General features: G+C 31.9%; 1 protein-coding gene across 1 annotated transcript; it reads left to right on the top strand.

The window, feature by feature from the left end:
* The first annotated feature begins 16,674 nt into the window (after positions 1-16,674).
* Positions 16,675-17,793, top strand: LOC141692882 (protein TIFY 10b-like). Its single transcript, XM_074497833.1, has 2 exons — positions 16,675-17,265; positions 17,429-17,793. Exons 1-2 carry the CDS (start codon positions 16,833-16,835, stop codon positions 17,602-17,604), a joined length of 609 nt encoding a protein of 202 aa, XP_074353934.1. The 5' UTR covers positions 16,675-16,832; the 3' UTR covers positions 17,605-17,793.
* The last annotated feature ends 604 nt before the right edge of the window (positions 17,794-18,397 follow it).

The following is an 18,397-nucleotide window of genomic DNA, read 5'->3' as shown; positions in this document are numbered from 1 at the left end:
TTGATCTCGTTTTTAGTTCTGATAACGACACGATTTGGAGGACGGGGTAAAAACTTTGGGCAGAAGGTAAAAATAAATGTGTGCAGCCAACTGCAATGGTTCAGAAGAACCAAGACATATCTGATGTACTGATATTCTGCCAAATAATACAATCCACTTTTCTGAAAGCAATCAAATCGGGTATCTATTGAACAGGATATTTTCTGGAAAGTAAATTTGGATTGATCACATATATATTCTTCAGAAATAATTTGCATGCAGTGTGTAAAACGTTTTTCTTCAGAAAAACCAACCCCCCTGCACTAATCTTTATCAAATACTCAGCTACGAGACGTACTTGGCGGCAGTTTTTATTTTCTTTCTTCTATTTATTTAAACACAAACTTGGCGGCAGGTTGACTAAATGACATAAACGCATAAAATACTATTTTGTTTGTCTTAAAAGTAGAGTAATATATCAGAATTTTCTGAAATAACTTTAGTTTTTGTACTAGTACTTTACTGATAGGCAGAAGGTGTATTTTTCGTATATACCAAAGTCACCTTTGTTGAAATATGTGGGCATCAGCATTGGATTACAACAAGTATCATTTTGGGTATTGGAAAATTTGGACACTTGAGCTAAATTCTTGACATGGAACGTTTTTAGTTTGGTGTACCTTGAATTGCATTTTTCATGTGATTTGTATTATACCAAGAAATTGAGTCTTTTTATGTACTACTAGTCGTGATGGATACCATACACCCTGTAAAATGATCTTGTTTGAAAAGGAAAACGCACAAAAATGAAATTAAATGTAAAATATAACTTTATTATAAAAACTCTGTATTCACATTTTTTAATCAAGATTCAAACTCTCGATATGAAAACCGATTTCGTTGTAAAAAATGGTCAAAAATATCATTTTTGAAATTATGGCCATAAATGTCATTTAAACACAGTAGATAGTGTAGCATTTATGCAAAAAGCCCAAAATACTATATCGTGTACCGTCTTGACATTTTACTTTTTTTCTTTTTGTATAATGTGCAAAACTTAGATAATGTAGTGTTTTGGTTTCAAACGCTACATCGTGTGGCGTTTTGGCCTAAAAACTCTACTTTATTCAGCGTTTTACACATATAATTTTTTAAAAAAAATATATTTTTAACCTCAAATAAAAAATTGTTAATTCCTAAATACTAAAAAATTATTTAAATTGTTTTTAAAACCCAAAAGGAGAGTGCCGAACCCTAAAATGTTAAAAATTATTAAACAAAGTTACACTTTTAAATTTAAAATTATTTAATTTAAAATTTACATTGTTGGTTCCTAGGTTAGGCCCTAAACCCTAGTTTTAATAGTGTTTAGACTCTAGGGTTTAGGGCCCTAAACCCTAAACTTGAAACCCTTAACCCTAATTCCACATAACATTTGTTATTATTATTTTTAAAACTCAAAAGGTAATTGTTGAACCCTAAATGTTAAAAAATTGTTAAATTATGGCATAGCCTTAAATTTTAAAAATAATAAATAGATAAAATATCGAAAACTTAACATTAAGTGATATTTTCGGATCCCCTAAATAATACACCAAAAAAAGTTTAAAATAAGAGAAAAAAAATAAAAATACACAAAACGTTACAAGAAGTAACGTTGCAACATTTAAAAGTTAAAAAAAAAAAAACGCTACATGATGTAACTTTTTGGGTGATTTTTCAAACGCTACACGATGTAACGTGATGAATTGACAATTTGGGCCATAATTTTCAGAAGTGATATTTTGGATTATTTTACCTCCCAAAGTTATATTTTGGTCTATTTCTCGTTATATGATGTATTTTTTTTTAATAAAATCAAACTTGCATTAGATAATAGAATCAAGCTCCAACGAGCGAACAATGAAATTAGGAGGAGTGACAACCCACTCTCCTACTTCTGTCATAGAATAAGCAGCCTGTGCTAGGACGTGGGCTACATTATTCGCAGAACGAAAAACAAAACGAAATAGCACTTGATTTATGTGATTACTTAAACCAATACAATCAATGACAATTGTGTCAAACAAAGAATTCCCCGGGCTGCCATTGCAAGTAGCAGCTAATGCGTAGCAATCAGTTTCAAACTCACACTTCTGGTAGCCTTTCTTTATAACCCAAGACAAAGCTTCTTTAAGAGCCAAGGCCTCAGCTTCTCGCGGATTCCATTTACCTGGAAGTTTCAGAACATGAGCTGCAACAAAGCCCCCTTGATTATCTCTGACTACTGCTGTGACTCCAATTCCACCGAGCATGAACACTGCTACATCAACATTTACTTTAAGCCATCCCAGTGACGGCTTCGACCATACCCTGTCCCCATTCACTCCTGTAATTGACATACTCCCTTCTCTCGCCTGTACCTCTGTCCATTCTCGAATTAGGCACTTGGCTGTGTTCCACACACCAAAAATAGAACCATTCGCATGATTCCAAACCCATTTGTTTCGACGGTGCCATAAGCTCCAGCACATCATTGCTACTTCTAAGCACTGATCTTTAGTGCCTCGATGAAACACACGATTAAGTACTTCCTTTGGGGTCTCCTGATCTGTACACTGCACCAACGAATGTAGACCTACTGTTCGCCACAAGGTCAGAGCAAAGTCACAGAGAAACATAGTATGCACGTTCGTTTCACTTTCAGAATGACACCATGGACATAACGGATTGACATCAACATATCTATTGTAAAGCGCATTAGAGGGCAGACATTCTTTACATAATCTCCACAAAACATGTGCTACCTTTCTCGGGAGTTTCATTGTCCAGATTCGTTTCCACATCCGTTTATAAGCATCATCACACTCACCTTGAATCAGTCTATAACAGCTCTTAACAGTAAACACGCCCTTGTCCTCCATTAACCAGTACCATGAGTCGTGTGTTACATGCCTGGAAAGCGGTATGCTTTGAATTTTCGCACAGTCCTCCGCATCAAACAGATCATTAATAACTTCTAAATCCCACTCTGTACCTTCATTATTCATTAAGTTACGGACCTTGATGTTCTGCAATTGGTCATAAACACCCGTCCGAATATATCCATGGGATATATCGGGTAACCACGGATCCTGCCAAACCAGCGTATTCTCTCCATTCCCAATCTTTCGACGAACTCCACTTTTTAACGTCTCCATCGCTGCAACAATCCCCCTCCAAACAGAGCTAGGATTATTTCCTAACCCTGCATTTAAAAGACCAGTTTGAGGATAGTACTTAGCTTTCATAACAGCAGTAACTAAAGGATTCACTTCCGTTAGGAGCCTCCACTCTTGCTTAGCTAACATCGCAGTGTTAAATTTCTTCAGATCCTTTAAACCCAAACCTTCAACTTCCTTTGGCACGCATAATTTTTTCCATGTAATCCACTTAACTCCCTTACCCGTAGTATTACCCCATAAGAACGCATTCATTTTTCGCTCTATCTCATCACATATTGTCTCCGGAATCAAGAATAGACTCATCCAAAAGTTTGGAGTAGTCTGTGCTGCCGTTCCAACCAGAGTCAATTTCCCAGCCTTTGACAGCTCTCTATTGCTCCACGATTGCAACTTGTAATGGATTTTATCACTAATAAATCCAAAGACTTCTTTCTTGCTCCTCCCCATATACATCGGCATGCCTAAATACTTTCCAGGTATTTAGTATCCCGTAAACTAGCAATTTGTATTTGATGCCCGATAAACTAATAAATTCTGATAATCTCCCTAAATATATTAAAATTCAGTTATAGTTTTAATTTTTATATACATAAATCTTGATATTACTTTTAAAAATTCAGAATGTCACATTTACTTTGTCTTAAAAATAACGTCTTAAAAAATTAGTTCCAAATTTTACTCCATTTTTTTTCCGGTTGGGTCAAGTTAGAAACTAAGATGTTCTGGTTACTGACGTTAGAAACTAAGATGTGGTTGTATCAACTGTTAGAATGTAACAAGATACCGAAAAAGATCATTTTCTAATATCTTGAAATTTTAGAATAACCGGTTCATGTATTAGAGTTTAGGCAGAGAATTCAGATTGGATCTCTGCCACCTCAACATAAATTTATGCGTCAAAGATGGGCGTCCTTAATCCACTGTGGCAAAGTTATGACTCAAAGATGGGCGCTCGTGATTCATTTTTCGATCCATGAGGAGGAGTGTTAGAATAACATAAAATTCTAAAAAAGATCATTATCTCATAACTTAAGATTTTAGAGTAACTGATACTCTCTTGCCAGTAGTTAAAATGTGTGATTCTATTTGCAGACTTTGAAGCAATGAAGTAAACAGTGTACATGGACTGAGTTTCAATTCTTGACCCGTTCTAGTCAAATTATAGGTGTGTTTTCTGTGTAAAACACTGACTATTCTGCATTTCTGCTGCCCGAAACTCGCCTTTGATTAATAAAAAAAATATATGTTTATTTTTAAAAGTTAAAACATTGTTTATCTAATTGAACTAATTTTTAATAATTTCTTTATATTAACTTTAAAATTTTAATTTTATGAACAAAAATTAAATTAATGAGAGACCTAAATATGTTCTACGAGAATAACAGACATTGCAACGTTGAATTAAAGATTTAAATTGGATAAATTTAATTCAACCCATTTTATAAACTGAACCCGAGTTACGATATATAGTTAAAATGTATCCCGAGTTAACCCCACTTTATAATGGATATGTAACTAGAGTTAACTAACTAAATGTACCAATAAAGTACGGGGAACTTAATATTTGGTATATAATTATATTTTGTTTTATAACTAAAATCTAGAATTAGAGATTCATTTTGTTAGACGATCGGCAAATCTTTTGAGAAATGGTCGTGTTCTTCCGTTTCTTATTGATGTAATTTTGTAGGTTGTAGTTGCATTTTAAAAAATCTGGACACACAAGAAATGGAGATTAAAGTAGATGAGTTCAAAAAATTAGTTAGAAGAAAGACCGTCTTAACTTGGGTTGGTTTTTGACATACGCTAAAACACAAACGGCAGACACATGTTTGCCGACAAGTAGCAAATTTATTGTTTATCAATTTTGACCTTAAGAACCACTATTTTCAAATTCTGATATTAAAATAGTATAAATTACTGTCATTAACAACACAATAATATGGTTCAAAGTCGTTGGAAGTCTCTAGGAAACTTAAAACTCACCTAATGCATACCATGTCAAAAACACAATTAAAATAAGAAATTAGACCACGATTTCCTTTGCGTTTTTATATTATTTCTTCGGTTGTTAGCGGTAGTATTTAAGTAAGAAATTTGAAGACTGATTGACCTCCAAAGTGGTGTCAAGTTTTTCACTAAATTATTATACTCATTTCTCTACTCGTTACACATTCGGAGCCCTTGGAAAGTTGTGGGAAATTGCGACACGTAATTTAATATTCTGTCTTAAAAAAGCTTGTAATCGGCTGTTTTGGGTATTTATTAAAAACTTCGGTCTTTCTAATGTGTGCCCAATGACACACAATAAACACTAACTCCCATAAGTTTGGTGTATTTTTATTGGTGGAGTTGTTGTAAATGGAAAAAATGTTAAAAATAACAATTTTTTGGTGTAAATGGTTGAAAATACCCATTCTGGAAGTTGATGACTGAAAATACCGTTTTGGATACGCATTTGTCATTTGGGTATCCTATTTTGTACTAGATACGCATTTGTCAAATGGGTATCCAATTTATTTATTTTATTTTTTTTAAGATACGCATTTGGCAAATGTGTATCCCAATGGTAATACCCAAACTACAAATGCGTATTTTTAGTAATTTTTTTGGATACCCAATTTTCAAATGCGTATTACACTTACCCAATTACAAAATGCGTGACCAAAACGGTATTTTCAGCCATGTATTTTAAAAATAGGTATTTTCAGCCATTGCACCCAAAAAATGGGTATTTTTAAACATCACCCTTGTAAATGCAGGGGGGTCCATCAATATTTATGATTAGAGTACCAATCAAAATGCACTAAACTCATGGGAGTTAGTACTTATTGTGTGCCCTTGGGCACACATTAGAAAAACCGTAAAAACTTTTATTTACTCACCGACTATATTACAAAAAATGACATATTTATGTTAAGTAACCGATCCGTCTAAAATTTTAAGGTAGTAGAGGAACGCCCTAACATGATCTCATATTCTTCAACACTCTCAATCAATCGTACGATACGTTTCAATACGATTGACAACGACAAATACAACTAACGACAAATACAACTAATACCAATACAAATATCAACAACAAATATTTAAATTAAACAAATTTGTGTGGGAGGACTCGAACCCGATACTCTTCCTAAACTGAGCTTTGATACCATGTTAAGCGATAAAAAGCGATAGATTTGTATTCACCTCCCAAATCACAACGAAAACATTTAATGACAGTTTTATGTTGAGTTTTTATATGAACTCTAAAATCTTTAAAAATATCCAAAAAATCATACATATGTTTCAAAAGATAATTCCACGTATAACTAGTGCAATCATCAATAAACGAAACATAATATCTAGATCCTCTTTTTGTGGGCATAGGAGTAGGTCCCCATACATTAGAATGCATAATACCAAACGGAGCAAGAGAATACGGAACACTCTTATGAAAAGGTAAAGAAGCAAATTTTGCTAATTTACAGCTACAGTCAAAAATATCATGAGCTTTTAGTTGTCTCAAGGCTCTAGTGAAACTAAAAATCGTAAACGAGATTGAGAAATATGACCTAAACCAAGTCATAAAACAAATCACTCAAACGAAAAGATGATAAATCAACACTAGGAGTTCCCATTGCAAATACATTAAGTTCATCTGAACCATAAAGTCCTTCATGCTTACGACATTTCCCAATTACCTTTTAAGATCTCGGATCCATAACACAACAAGTAGTAGAAGAAAAAGAAACCAAGTAACTTGATTTACATAATTGACTAACCGAAACAAGATTTAACTTGAGATCCGAAATATAATACATCAAAGAGAGACACCGTTAAGGTAACCACATAACCAACACCTCGTAACGGCATAGGAATGCCATCAGCAGTTATGATGGATAAAGATGAATCATCAGAAAACGAAACGAAAGACGACCAATGAGGATATCTGTGATGAGATGCACCTGAATCCACCATAGAGAAGAAAATAAACTTGAAGTGCCAGTTGACAAAAGACCTGTTGATGATGAGACATACATGTCGTGGTATTGTTAAAACTAAACACAAACCAAATCAGAAACAAAATCGAATCCAAATTCAACACCAAATTTAAATTGTATCCAAATTTAATCAAGAACCCAAACCCGAAATCAAATCCAAACTCAAAGTAACCAATTCCAATCCAAAATCAAATCTGAAAGCGGATCGAAAACCAGTTTAAATTCTGATTGCAAATCCAAAACTAATATCAAATCTCAAGCAAATAAAACAAATACTATAATTGTAGCATCCCAATAATTGAGTACTACAAAATCCAATCAATCAAACAACCCAAATTACAAGATCAACAACGATGAAAAGAATGAACTAAAAGTAAACATGAACCTGTAGGAACCATAAAAAAATCGATTTCTGGAGTTCCAAATACGATCTCCACTGTTCAAAATTTAGATACTGATGCAAATAAGGCGTGGTTAAAACTTCAGGATGATCTAATGGTTGAAACTCCAAGAATCGTAAAAACAAGTTGGCTAATCTGGGCAGAAAATTTCCTGCGAATTTTCAAAAAACTTTTGTTGTTGTAACATAATTCTATATACTTAATGATTCAACTAAATTTTCACGAGCATCCCTAAATTTGATACTCAAATCACTCGAAACCTAGCTCTTGATATCATGTTAAGTAACCATTTCATCTAAAATCTTAAGATAGTAAAGGAAAGCCCTAATAAGATTTTATACTCTTCCACAATTTGTTTGGATATAAGAACTCATACATGAATCATTATACAATATAAATCAATATATAAAATAAATTCTTTCAAATATAAATTAAATAAGAAGTTATTGGAAAATAAATATAGGGCTCGTCGAGGTCCTAAGCCCGGACCGGACTTGACCGAGTTTTGACCGGATCGGGCCGGGTCAATTTTTTGGATTCGGGTTTTTTGTGCATCTCTAGCTAGAAAAGAGTTGTTCAAAAATTGTTTCAAAGAACATAGATTTTAGGATCAAATATATGTCAAATGTGAATAAAATTATGGATTAAGATACTGTCTCGTTTGTTTTACAAATTATATGATGAAATTCATACTATCTCGTTTGTTTTACAAATTATATGATGAAATTCATAAAAATTAAATTTTATGTATTTTGTATATTATTGTATATCATTTTATCCACAATTTTTTACATATAAAATATAGATATATGCATACATAGTCCGGTAAGGATGTGTAAATTATATTCTTATACTCTTTTATACGGTTCAATTTGACTAACCCGAAATAATAATAATTTCATATTGCACATAAATGTACGACTTCTGAAGAACTTAATTACGTGCTCAAAATCATTTAAAATCACCCGAAAATTAAAATTTATCAAATCCGATTTAAAAACTCTTAGAGTATTCTTTATTTTCTTAGATTTATTAGTTACTCCCTCTATTCCAATCATTTGAAAAAATGTAATTTAGTGAGAAAAGTATAAAATTGGGTAAAGTGATGTGACTGATCAATATTTAATGAATAAATTGAGTGTAGTGAAAGAAAATAGTGGATGTGATTGATTTTTATATTATTAAATTTATTATTTTTAGTAAATTTAAAATATATAAAATTGAATAAGACATTAAAAAAGGAAAGTATATAGAAATAAATAAGACAAATGGACTATATAAGTTAAAATCACAGTAATCCTCGAATATCAGTTACACCCTACGACCTACGTAAACAGACCTAAACTATCAAAATTTAAAGGGGTAAAAGTTGCTCCGTTTTGCAAGCAATTAATTTGGGGCGTTAATGATAACAGTAAATTCTCGTGATGAGGTATCGTATTTAACGTTTATCACTGCTACTCACCTTGCTCGAGACTCCCGTTCTCGCATTACACACGCAATTGTAACTGAAGAAATTAAAAAAAAATATCTTTTATTTTAAAATCAAATTAAGAAGTATGAGATGAGGTGATTGGAAATATGAAAGTGATCGAGAGTGTGAAAGAGTATAAAATTCAATTAAGGCCATATTATGATCATTTATGTTTTTAGCGTGATATGTTATTTAGCATTATATTAAGACTCGGTTTAAGAAGAAATTTAGATTCAAGTTCTCCCACCTCATTTATTTTTTAATCTAAATATTGGTATTGGTAATAGTTATGTATGTTGTTTGATTAATCGGTACGAAAAATATTATATGATTGATGAAGGAGTGTTATAGAGTATAGATCGGATATTCATTCAACAACTTACAACTACGACTAATTACTGGTCCTCCAACGCCTTAAAATTTTAGTATGACTGAGTATTAGTCCTCCGTCATCTTAAAATGTTTCGGCACAAAGTCATATTTGTTAAAAAAATATGCGATCATGGTTCGATAAATAAACAATCATTTTTTTTTTATTTGGAATAAGCGTAAATCATAAAGAAATTACTCAAAATTATACTCTTTTTCAATAAAATGACTAATAGTTTGATGGAGCACACTAATATCAAAATGTCCCGTTTAAGTAAATACTATGTTATTTAATTGATTAGTTTAACTTCAAAAATTTTGCACGTATTTATATAAAATTTATTTGTTAAATTTAACTTCTTTGATTTCACCAATTTGATTATCTATAATTACATATTTAAATAATATTTATTTGTCATAGACATTTCTCCTAATTTCAGTTTTAATTCTTAGCAACTACTTATTTAAATAATATTTAACCTCTACAATTTGATAATTATAATTTTGTTAATATTGAAATTTTTTAATCCCGGTTTGTGCATGTCATGGGTTATGGGCTTATATATAATCCAAAATAAATTAGGAATTTTATCAAAAATATTCATATTTTCAAACTTATTTTCAAAAATTATATCCTTATATATAATAAGCATAAGGGACTTATTATCCAAAATATTGGTCATGTATCGTCAATACAATCGCAGCCGTTAATCTAATAATTTTAAAAATAAGCGATCAAATTTTTTACCTTATTAAAAAAACAAGACCTCTAAAATCTATTAAAAAAATTCTTAATAAAATTATAAAAAGAAAATTATTATATCGTTCTAATACTAGTATTCAAATACCAAAATATGATATAATGCCCTAAGACAATCTTAGATAGAATATGATTAGAAGTTCAATTAATCATAAATATAAAAGAATTACATTGATTTACTATTATTCAAACTAGAAAAGATACAATATTCCAAGTGTAGATAAAAATATTACTTACTCTATCTCAATTTATCTGTCTTGAATTTTTTATGGTCAAATTAACAACTTTAACTTTTAATAAAACTTACTTTTTCATTATTTTGAAAAGCTGAAAAATACATATTAAAGTAGTTTAGATGTACTTTCTAATAATATATTTTTTATTTAATTATATAATGTATAAATTTTTTAGTCAAAACTGAATCAATTTGACCACAAAAATCAAATATGACAGATAATTAAATAATCTACTATACAAAGTTATATAATATATTTAGACGGACTATTAAAACATGTATTTTCATTTAGGTTAAACCTCTCCATATTTATCACGTCATAATTTGATATCAAAATTATATACACTATATTATTATAAACAGAATATCCAATGTATGGCTGTTGGTCGGGAAGTTTTTAGAAAGATAGATGGAGTCGATCAACCTTGCTGATTATAATATTTACAATTTCAATAAAAATAGGTACAATTGGAAAAAATAAGGAAGAAAATACTAAAATTCAAAAGAAAGGAACATGAGTAAAGTATTGGCCACATGGGCGAGATCCAGCAAAAGGAATTGGTAAACAATGGCGTACCAAGATGCACCTAAATAAACACAATATAGACCAATGCTGTATAGACTTGTTTGTATAGCAATTTGAAATTAGAAAACGATGGGGGCACATGCCGTTTGTCTACCGTCTTTCTATCCATATCTATACCACTTAATAGTATAAAATATTGTTGCAATTATGAGAAAACAACTTGTGGTGGTTGTTTCTTTTTCTTTTGTTTAAAAATACAAAATAAAATACATGAAGGATGAAAATGAAAATATTGTGAAATATAAAGGCTGAAATGTGAAGAAGGCGGAGAAGCAAGATACACGCATCAGTCTCCAGACTCTCCACTAGTTAAAGGTTTATAAAGCACGTGTACCCTGCACCATTGACTAGTTAGTCTAAAATAATAAGAAAAGTTTGAGATAAAGAAACACCGCGTATGATTTGTGTGTAATAACCATTTCAAAATTAAAATAGCATCGATTCTATTCCAAATAATATACATCTACACTTCTAAAATTATATGAAATAGTATTATTCTCTTTTTTTTTATCGATGTCCTACACCTAAGATTAGGGTTGTGAATGGATCAGAAGGTCCGATCCGAAAATTAATGAAGTGAATATGAATTACTAAAAATGAAATCCGATCTGAAAAAAAATTAATCTGATAAATAACGGATATAAATTTAGGCCGATCTGATTCATTAACGATTCGATCCGACAAATTTATTACATATATATATATGATAATAAATTACATAAAAAATTTATGATACATATATCTTAATTTTTTGTTAACTTTTTTTAGAGATGCATGTGTCACAAATATATCATTGTACATGAGAGTGGTTTGTCATTGTTTGAATTTGAAGAATGAAGACTATAGTTTATGTTCAAAATTTAGTATGTTAGTTTTGAGTTATTGGATTTTAAATTTATTGTTTCACTTTTTAATTTGTATTAGTAATTTTTTATAAAATATTAGGTGTATTGTATGAAATTGTGTTTATATTTCAATTTTTTTTAAAAAAATATAAATGGATTGGAGTTCCGATTCGTGATCCGGTGATCCTAATGGATCCGGATATGGATCGGTTTATAAAAAAATCCGACTAAAATACGATCCAGATCCGGTGAAATTAAATGGATTAGGATATGGATCAAGGCTGATCGGATCAGGATATGGATCAAGACTGATCCAATCCATATCAGATCCATTGACAACCCTACCTAAGATTACTCGGCGAAGTACGTGGACTAGGCTCTATTTCCGATCAATTTTGCTTTACTAGGCCATACTCAATCTGTTACTTGACTTAGATCAAACTCGGACAATTTGAAAAAAACTCTAATTTTGAATTAAAATTATGAAAAAAATGGAGTAATCCGGAAAAGAAACCCGAAACTAGTTTCTAATAAAAAAAAATACTCCCTCTGTCCCTTCAATTGTATACGCTTTTCTTGTTGGAACGTCCCTCTCATTTGTATACGTTACAAAAATAGAAAAATTTAATCAAATTACATCCACTACTTTCTTCTACTACACTTTTTTGTAGATATAATATTAATTGGTCTCACACATTTACCTACTTTTCTTACTTTTCTCCACTAAATTATAAATGTGTCGAAATTGCAAGGTGCTGGAGACTACATGACATGGAACGATCCATGGAGATTCAACTGTCTTCGAAGCAAAATCTAGGGTTTGTCACTAGAGCTGAATAACGAAGCTCAACTGATGCAGTTGATGCAATTCACTGGGATACGTGCAATAATATGGTGATCTCTTGGATATACAACAATATTTTCAATTCAATTAAGAAATCTATTCTGTTTTTTAATATTACGAATGATATATAGAGTTCTTTTGAGACGCGATTTCAAGTAACAAACAGATCTCGTAAGTATAAACTCAACAAGGACTTGTTTAGCCTAAAACAACATGCATGAGGTGTACGCACCTCAACGGAGTCAGATCCTGATGATGTCTACATTGCCTAATGTTGAATCAGCTTGTTTAATCATTCAACAAAAAGAGTCTCATAGAGACTCCATGAGACTGCAATATATTACTAATACTGAAATTGTTGTCATGTATAGTATTACAAATACTAATCCTGAGAAATGTACTGAATTTAGAGGTAAGGAACATAATAATAACAACCGTTGGACAATTATTGGTCATCCGAAATGGCATAATAGATATAAGAGGCCTTATGTTTCTTCTGGTGGTGCTAAGAATAGCAGTAATATATGGCCTGGTAATCGAAATACTGGTGGATCGAATCAAAAGATGGCTCATAATATAGTTGATGAATATGAAAATCAGAATGATTCTAATATAATGATGTCTGCTAAGCAGTTTGGGCAATTGTTGAGGGTCTTCTCAGTCAAGAAAAAGGATAATCAGGATTTGGATAGTCCTTTCTCCGGTATGGCAATGTGTAATACCGTGACTGCAGGAACTGGAGTTCTAGGTGCTTGGATTATTGATTCAGGTGCAACAGATCATATGACTGCAACTTTGAGTCTGTTGAACAATGTGAAAGAGGTTTCCAGGCAGCAGAATATCAAGTTGCCAACTGGAGATACTATTGTCATAACTCATATAGGTGATGTGCATCTACAAAATAGGCTCAAACTGACTGGAGTCTTGTATGTTCCAAAATTTAATCATAACTGACTGGAAATGGCTAGAGCATTGAAGTTTCAATCAGGCTTGAGAGTTGAATTTTGGGGAGAATGTGTGTTAACTTCTGTGCATATTATGAACATGTTGCCTTCTTCAGTGTTGCACAATCATAAGTCTCCATATAAAGTTTTATACAATAAAGTACCTGAGTACAATGATCTAAAGGCCTTTGGTTGTCCTGCATTCTCTGCCAATCCTTATCAAGTAAGGACAAGTTGATCCAAGAGGCATTCCTTGTGTATTATTGGGATACACACCTACTCAAAAAGGTGTCAGGTTAATGAATATTGCTATCAAAGATGTATTTGTTTCAAGGGATGTAATTTTTTAAGGAAAATGTGTTTCCCTTTAATAAACTTCTAGTATCTCATATCTGGAGCCATTACCTGTGCATATGCCTTCTTATTCTAAATCAATTACATCAGTGGCACTTGATTTTGGTTTTGAATTGTTGAATGAAGAGGTGGATAACAACTCCACCTCTAATGTTGATGGTGCAGGGATATCAGAAGAAGGTACTAATGCTGATAATCTAGAGATATCAGAAGAAAGTACTGATTTTTAATCTAAAGAACAATCTGGACAGACTGATTCTGATTCCAATATTTGTCTTAGAAGATCTACAAGAATAAAGAAGTCTCTCATGTGGTTGTCCAATTATACTTCTCATATGACTGTGACAAATGCACAACATGTTTTTATAGTGGTTGATCAAGAGGTACCATCAAATTTACTTTTTTTGTCACCTAAGTCACCACACATGTAGAATTAACTTCTTGTAAACAAGATGTTAAGTTCACACATTGGGTTGATGCAATGAATGTTGAGTTAAAATCCTTAGAAACGAATGAAACCTGGGAAAATACTGCTCGTCCACTTGAAAAAGTGGCTATTGGTTGTAAAGGGCTGTATAAAATTAAGTTCAAACCCAGTGAAGCCATTGATCGATTCAAGAGCAGGCTTGTTATTTTGGGGTGTAAACAACAATCGGGAGTGAATTATGGGGAGATTTTTGCACCAATAGCTAAGATGCCTACTATCAGAACTTTTGCACCCGTAACTAAGATGATTACAACTTGTTTACCAAGATAACTGGACACAATATACTAGTCACTCTGGTGTATGTTGATGACTTGCTTGTAGCAGGGATTTCAAGTGTTAATATCTCTTAGTTGAAAACCATGCTTTCTAAAAGCTTTCACATAAAAATCTTGGTGAAGTTCGATATTTCCTTGGTTTGGAGATTACTCTATCACCTGCTGATTTTTTATATCTCAAAATAAGTATCTGTTAGATTTGCTAAAGGAATATCACATGTCTGCCATTCAACCTAGCAAGTTACCAATGGAAACTCAGCTGAAGCTGGCACCAGATAAGGGAGAACCTTTGAAAAATGTTCAAGTTTATGAAAAATTGATGGGAAAGCTAATTTACTTGACCGTCACTTGACCATATATTGTTTATGCAGTTCGTATCCTCACATAATATATGCAGAACCCTATTATATAACATATGACTGCATCAAAACACTTGTTCAAGTATTTTGCTGGAAATACAGGACAAAGAATTTTATTGGCAAGCCACTCAGCAACTCAGTTGACCGCATATTGTGATTCTGATTGGGCCAGCTGTATTTTTTCTAGACGTTCAACCTCTGATTTTTACATTATGCTGGCCTCTTCGCCATTATTATGGAAATCAAAGAAACAGATTGTAGTTGCTCATTCGAGTGCTGAAACTGAATATCATGTTATGCCATTAACTAGTTGTGAAGTTACTTGGTTAACTGCTTTGTTGAAAGATTTAGGCATACATGATTTGCAATCTGCGGTGCTCAAATGTGACAATCAGGTTGCATTGGCTATAGCAACTAATCATGCTCTTCATGAGCGTACTAAACATGTGGAGATTGACTGTCATTACATTCGTGATAAAGTAAAATATGGAGAAATTATTACTTCTTATATTAAAACGAGAAATACGATATGGTGTATTTATAACGATTCAAAATCTTATATCTTAACCTAGAAGTTATCCATATTAAAATACGATCCAAATTTTGGGCCCATTACTCTAATTCAATTCTAAATATCCTATTTTTTATCTAATTATAATCCTTTTATTCTATTATTATTATTCTAAAAATTAGGGTTATTACAATACTCTTCTCGAATTTTATCCATTACTCCCCGTTCTACACAACTGTTAATACTCCCCGGTCCTAAGCAACTGTTAATATCTGGACGTTATATGTTAGATTAAAAAATGTTAACAATTGGATAAGACGGGATGTTACATATAAAAATATAAATTATTTGTTGAGACCGAGAGAGTTACAGATAAAAAGCAGTAGCATAATCTTAAAATGCGACCGACTTTGATTAAAATATATAATAAATGAAAGGAAGAAAAAAGTGCAAGTTAACGTACAAGTCCGAGTAAAATTTTAGGCATTCACGATTCTCACGGTTATATCAAAGTGTTGATTTTTTTTCAAAAAAATTGTGAATTTCAGCAATATAAACAAGAAATATGTCAGAAAAAAATATGTTCAATGATGATAATTATGATGAAAATATGATTTGATTTTTATCATGTATTTATTAATTTTTGATTATTATTATAAATGTCGTATTTTTCTTATAATGAGTGAATTGTTTTACTGTTAAAATAACGAAGAAAATCAAGACGGTCTGTAGGCTATTACGTGAACGCATAGGGTTTATCCAGTGTACAAGCGAGTTATTTACGATAAAAAAAAGAAAACCGAGGCGCGAGTAAAAAACTAGCTTTAAACGAACATGACAATCTTATATATTTGTATCTTAAAAAAATTTAAATGCACAATACAAATTTGATGCAATGTTCCAGGAAGACTCTGGACTAGAAATTTAAAATGTGAAATATGATGGCCGACTAAAATAATCAAAAAAACAAAGCCATGCCAGACAGGCGTTGAAAGTTGCCTTGCAAAGAGAAACCCCCCCCCCCATATATTCCTCGTGTTTTAACCCTCCACCATCAATACAAGCATTCTCTACCTATCTCTTCTATATATACACACAAACATCTATCTACATCCTCCATCATTCAACCTTACATTTTTATTCTCTCCTGTAACTGTAAGTTATTAATTTCTCACAACCATAGCTTCAATATTAATTCCTCTTTATCTTTCACTCAAACCATGTCTACTTCCTCCATGATTCTTGATTCCGGCAAGTTTTCCGGCCAAAGAGCAGCTAGATCATCTGACAAGTCAAGCTTCTCACAGACTTGTAATCTTTTGAGTCAGTACATGAAGGAAAAGGGTACTCTTGGAGACCTTAAGTCTGATCTTTTCCGGCGTCCGGTGGCTCCTCCGACTACTATGAATCTTTTTCCGGCTGCTGATAAGCCCATGCAAGAAATTCCGGTGAAGTCAACGCCGGAAGCTGGTCAAATGACTATTTTTTATGGGGGTCAAGTTATTGTTTTTAATGATTTTCCGGCTGAAAAAGCTAAGGAAATTATGATGTTAGCTGGAAAAGGAAAGTCTACTGGTCCAAGTAATACTATAGTTCAGAAACCAACTGAAGTTTCTGCCAATTTACAAAGGCCTCCTAGACCTACTATATCAGGTAAATTTTCTAACCCTACATTTATAAAATTTACATAAATGGAAACCCTTTATTATATGCATGTTTTATATATGTATAAAAGTCATTGATCAGGAAATACCCGTTTTTCTGGTAATCGGGGCTTTATCAAGAAAATATGGCTAATAATTTTTTGTAAAATCAGGTCTTCCAATTGCAAGAACAGCTTCATTGACTCGTTTCTTGGAGAAAAGAAAAGACAGGATTGTTGCACGAGCACCGTATGCTTCACCGTCGGCTAAAGCTCCGGTTAAGCCGGTTGAAAACAAATCTTGGTTAGGCTTAGCAGCACAATCTCCGGTGAAATTTGAACAAGCATAGAAGTTGGGAATAATTCATAGCGAAATCTTTATTGATATTATGAAATTATTAGTTAGAAGTATGTTTTAATTTTACTACTTTATTTTTCAGTTAACTTTATAAAGTTAACTTTGTACTGGCTGGGGCGCAAAAATTTTGCTTTTTTTCTGATTAAAGAAACCCAGATACATGATCTAACTCATTTCCTTATTCAATATTGTAGTTTTGAGTATCATTTTGTAATTAATATGTAGAGAAAACTCTATTTATATATGTATTGGATCTGCTGTTCTTTTTTTTTTCGAAAAAAAAGGATCTGCTGTTCTTGAAATTAGTTAGTTTATCAAATATTTGCCTTACTTTTTATAAGCTTGAAATTAAGATATTTGTCTCCGGTTTAGAGTATATCTCTCTTCCATTAGAATGCATGGCAAAACCTTTGGTGGCTGATGCAATTTCTCTTTCAGAAAAAAGAGAGGAGAGCAGAAAAAAGGAATGTAAAAGATAAAAGAATTTGTTTTTCCTACTTGTTTAGAGTGATGTGGAAGGAAGGCTAAGAGTAACTCCAACAATTTATTCAAATTTGGACCAAATTTTCGTCCAAATTTGGACCTAGCCCGTCTTCCACTCGAGCAGTTTGGTTCAAATTATTATTTTTTTATTTTAATATTTTAAGTTTTTATAACAAAAAATATTTCATTCTTGTATGATATTAAATCCTATCTTAATATTTGATTATTACTATTATTAATTTAATGCATCATTTTAAATATAAATTTAATAACAAATAATGTAATTCTAATTAAACTTTAAA

Source organism: Apium graveolens, chromosome 10 (genome assembly GCF_009905375.1).
Source record: "Apium graveolens cultivar Ventura chromosome 10, ASM990537v1, whole genome shotgun sequence".
Classification (NCBI taxonomy): domain Eukaryota; kingdom Viridiplantae; phylum Streptophyta; class Magnoliopsida; order Apiales; family Apiaceae; genus Apium; species Apium graveolens.
Note: the sequence above shows the minus strand (reverse complement) of the source record. Positions and strands in the feature narration are given on the sequence as shown.

Bases quoted from the DNA above. Each gene is read 5' to 3' on its own strand.
- LOC141692882 (XM_074497833.1), top strand. From the start codon at position 16,833: ATGTCTACTTCCTCCATGATTCTTGATTCCGGCAAGTTTTCCGGCCAA. The intron at 17,266-17,428 runs GTAAATTTTCTA...TTGTAAAATCAG, and splicing joins TCCTAGACCTACTATATCAG to GTCTTCCAATTGCAAGAACA.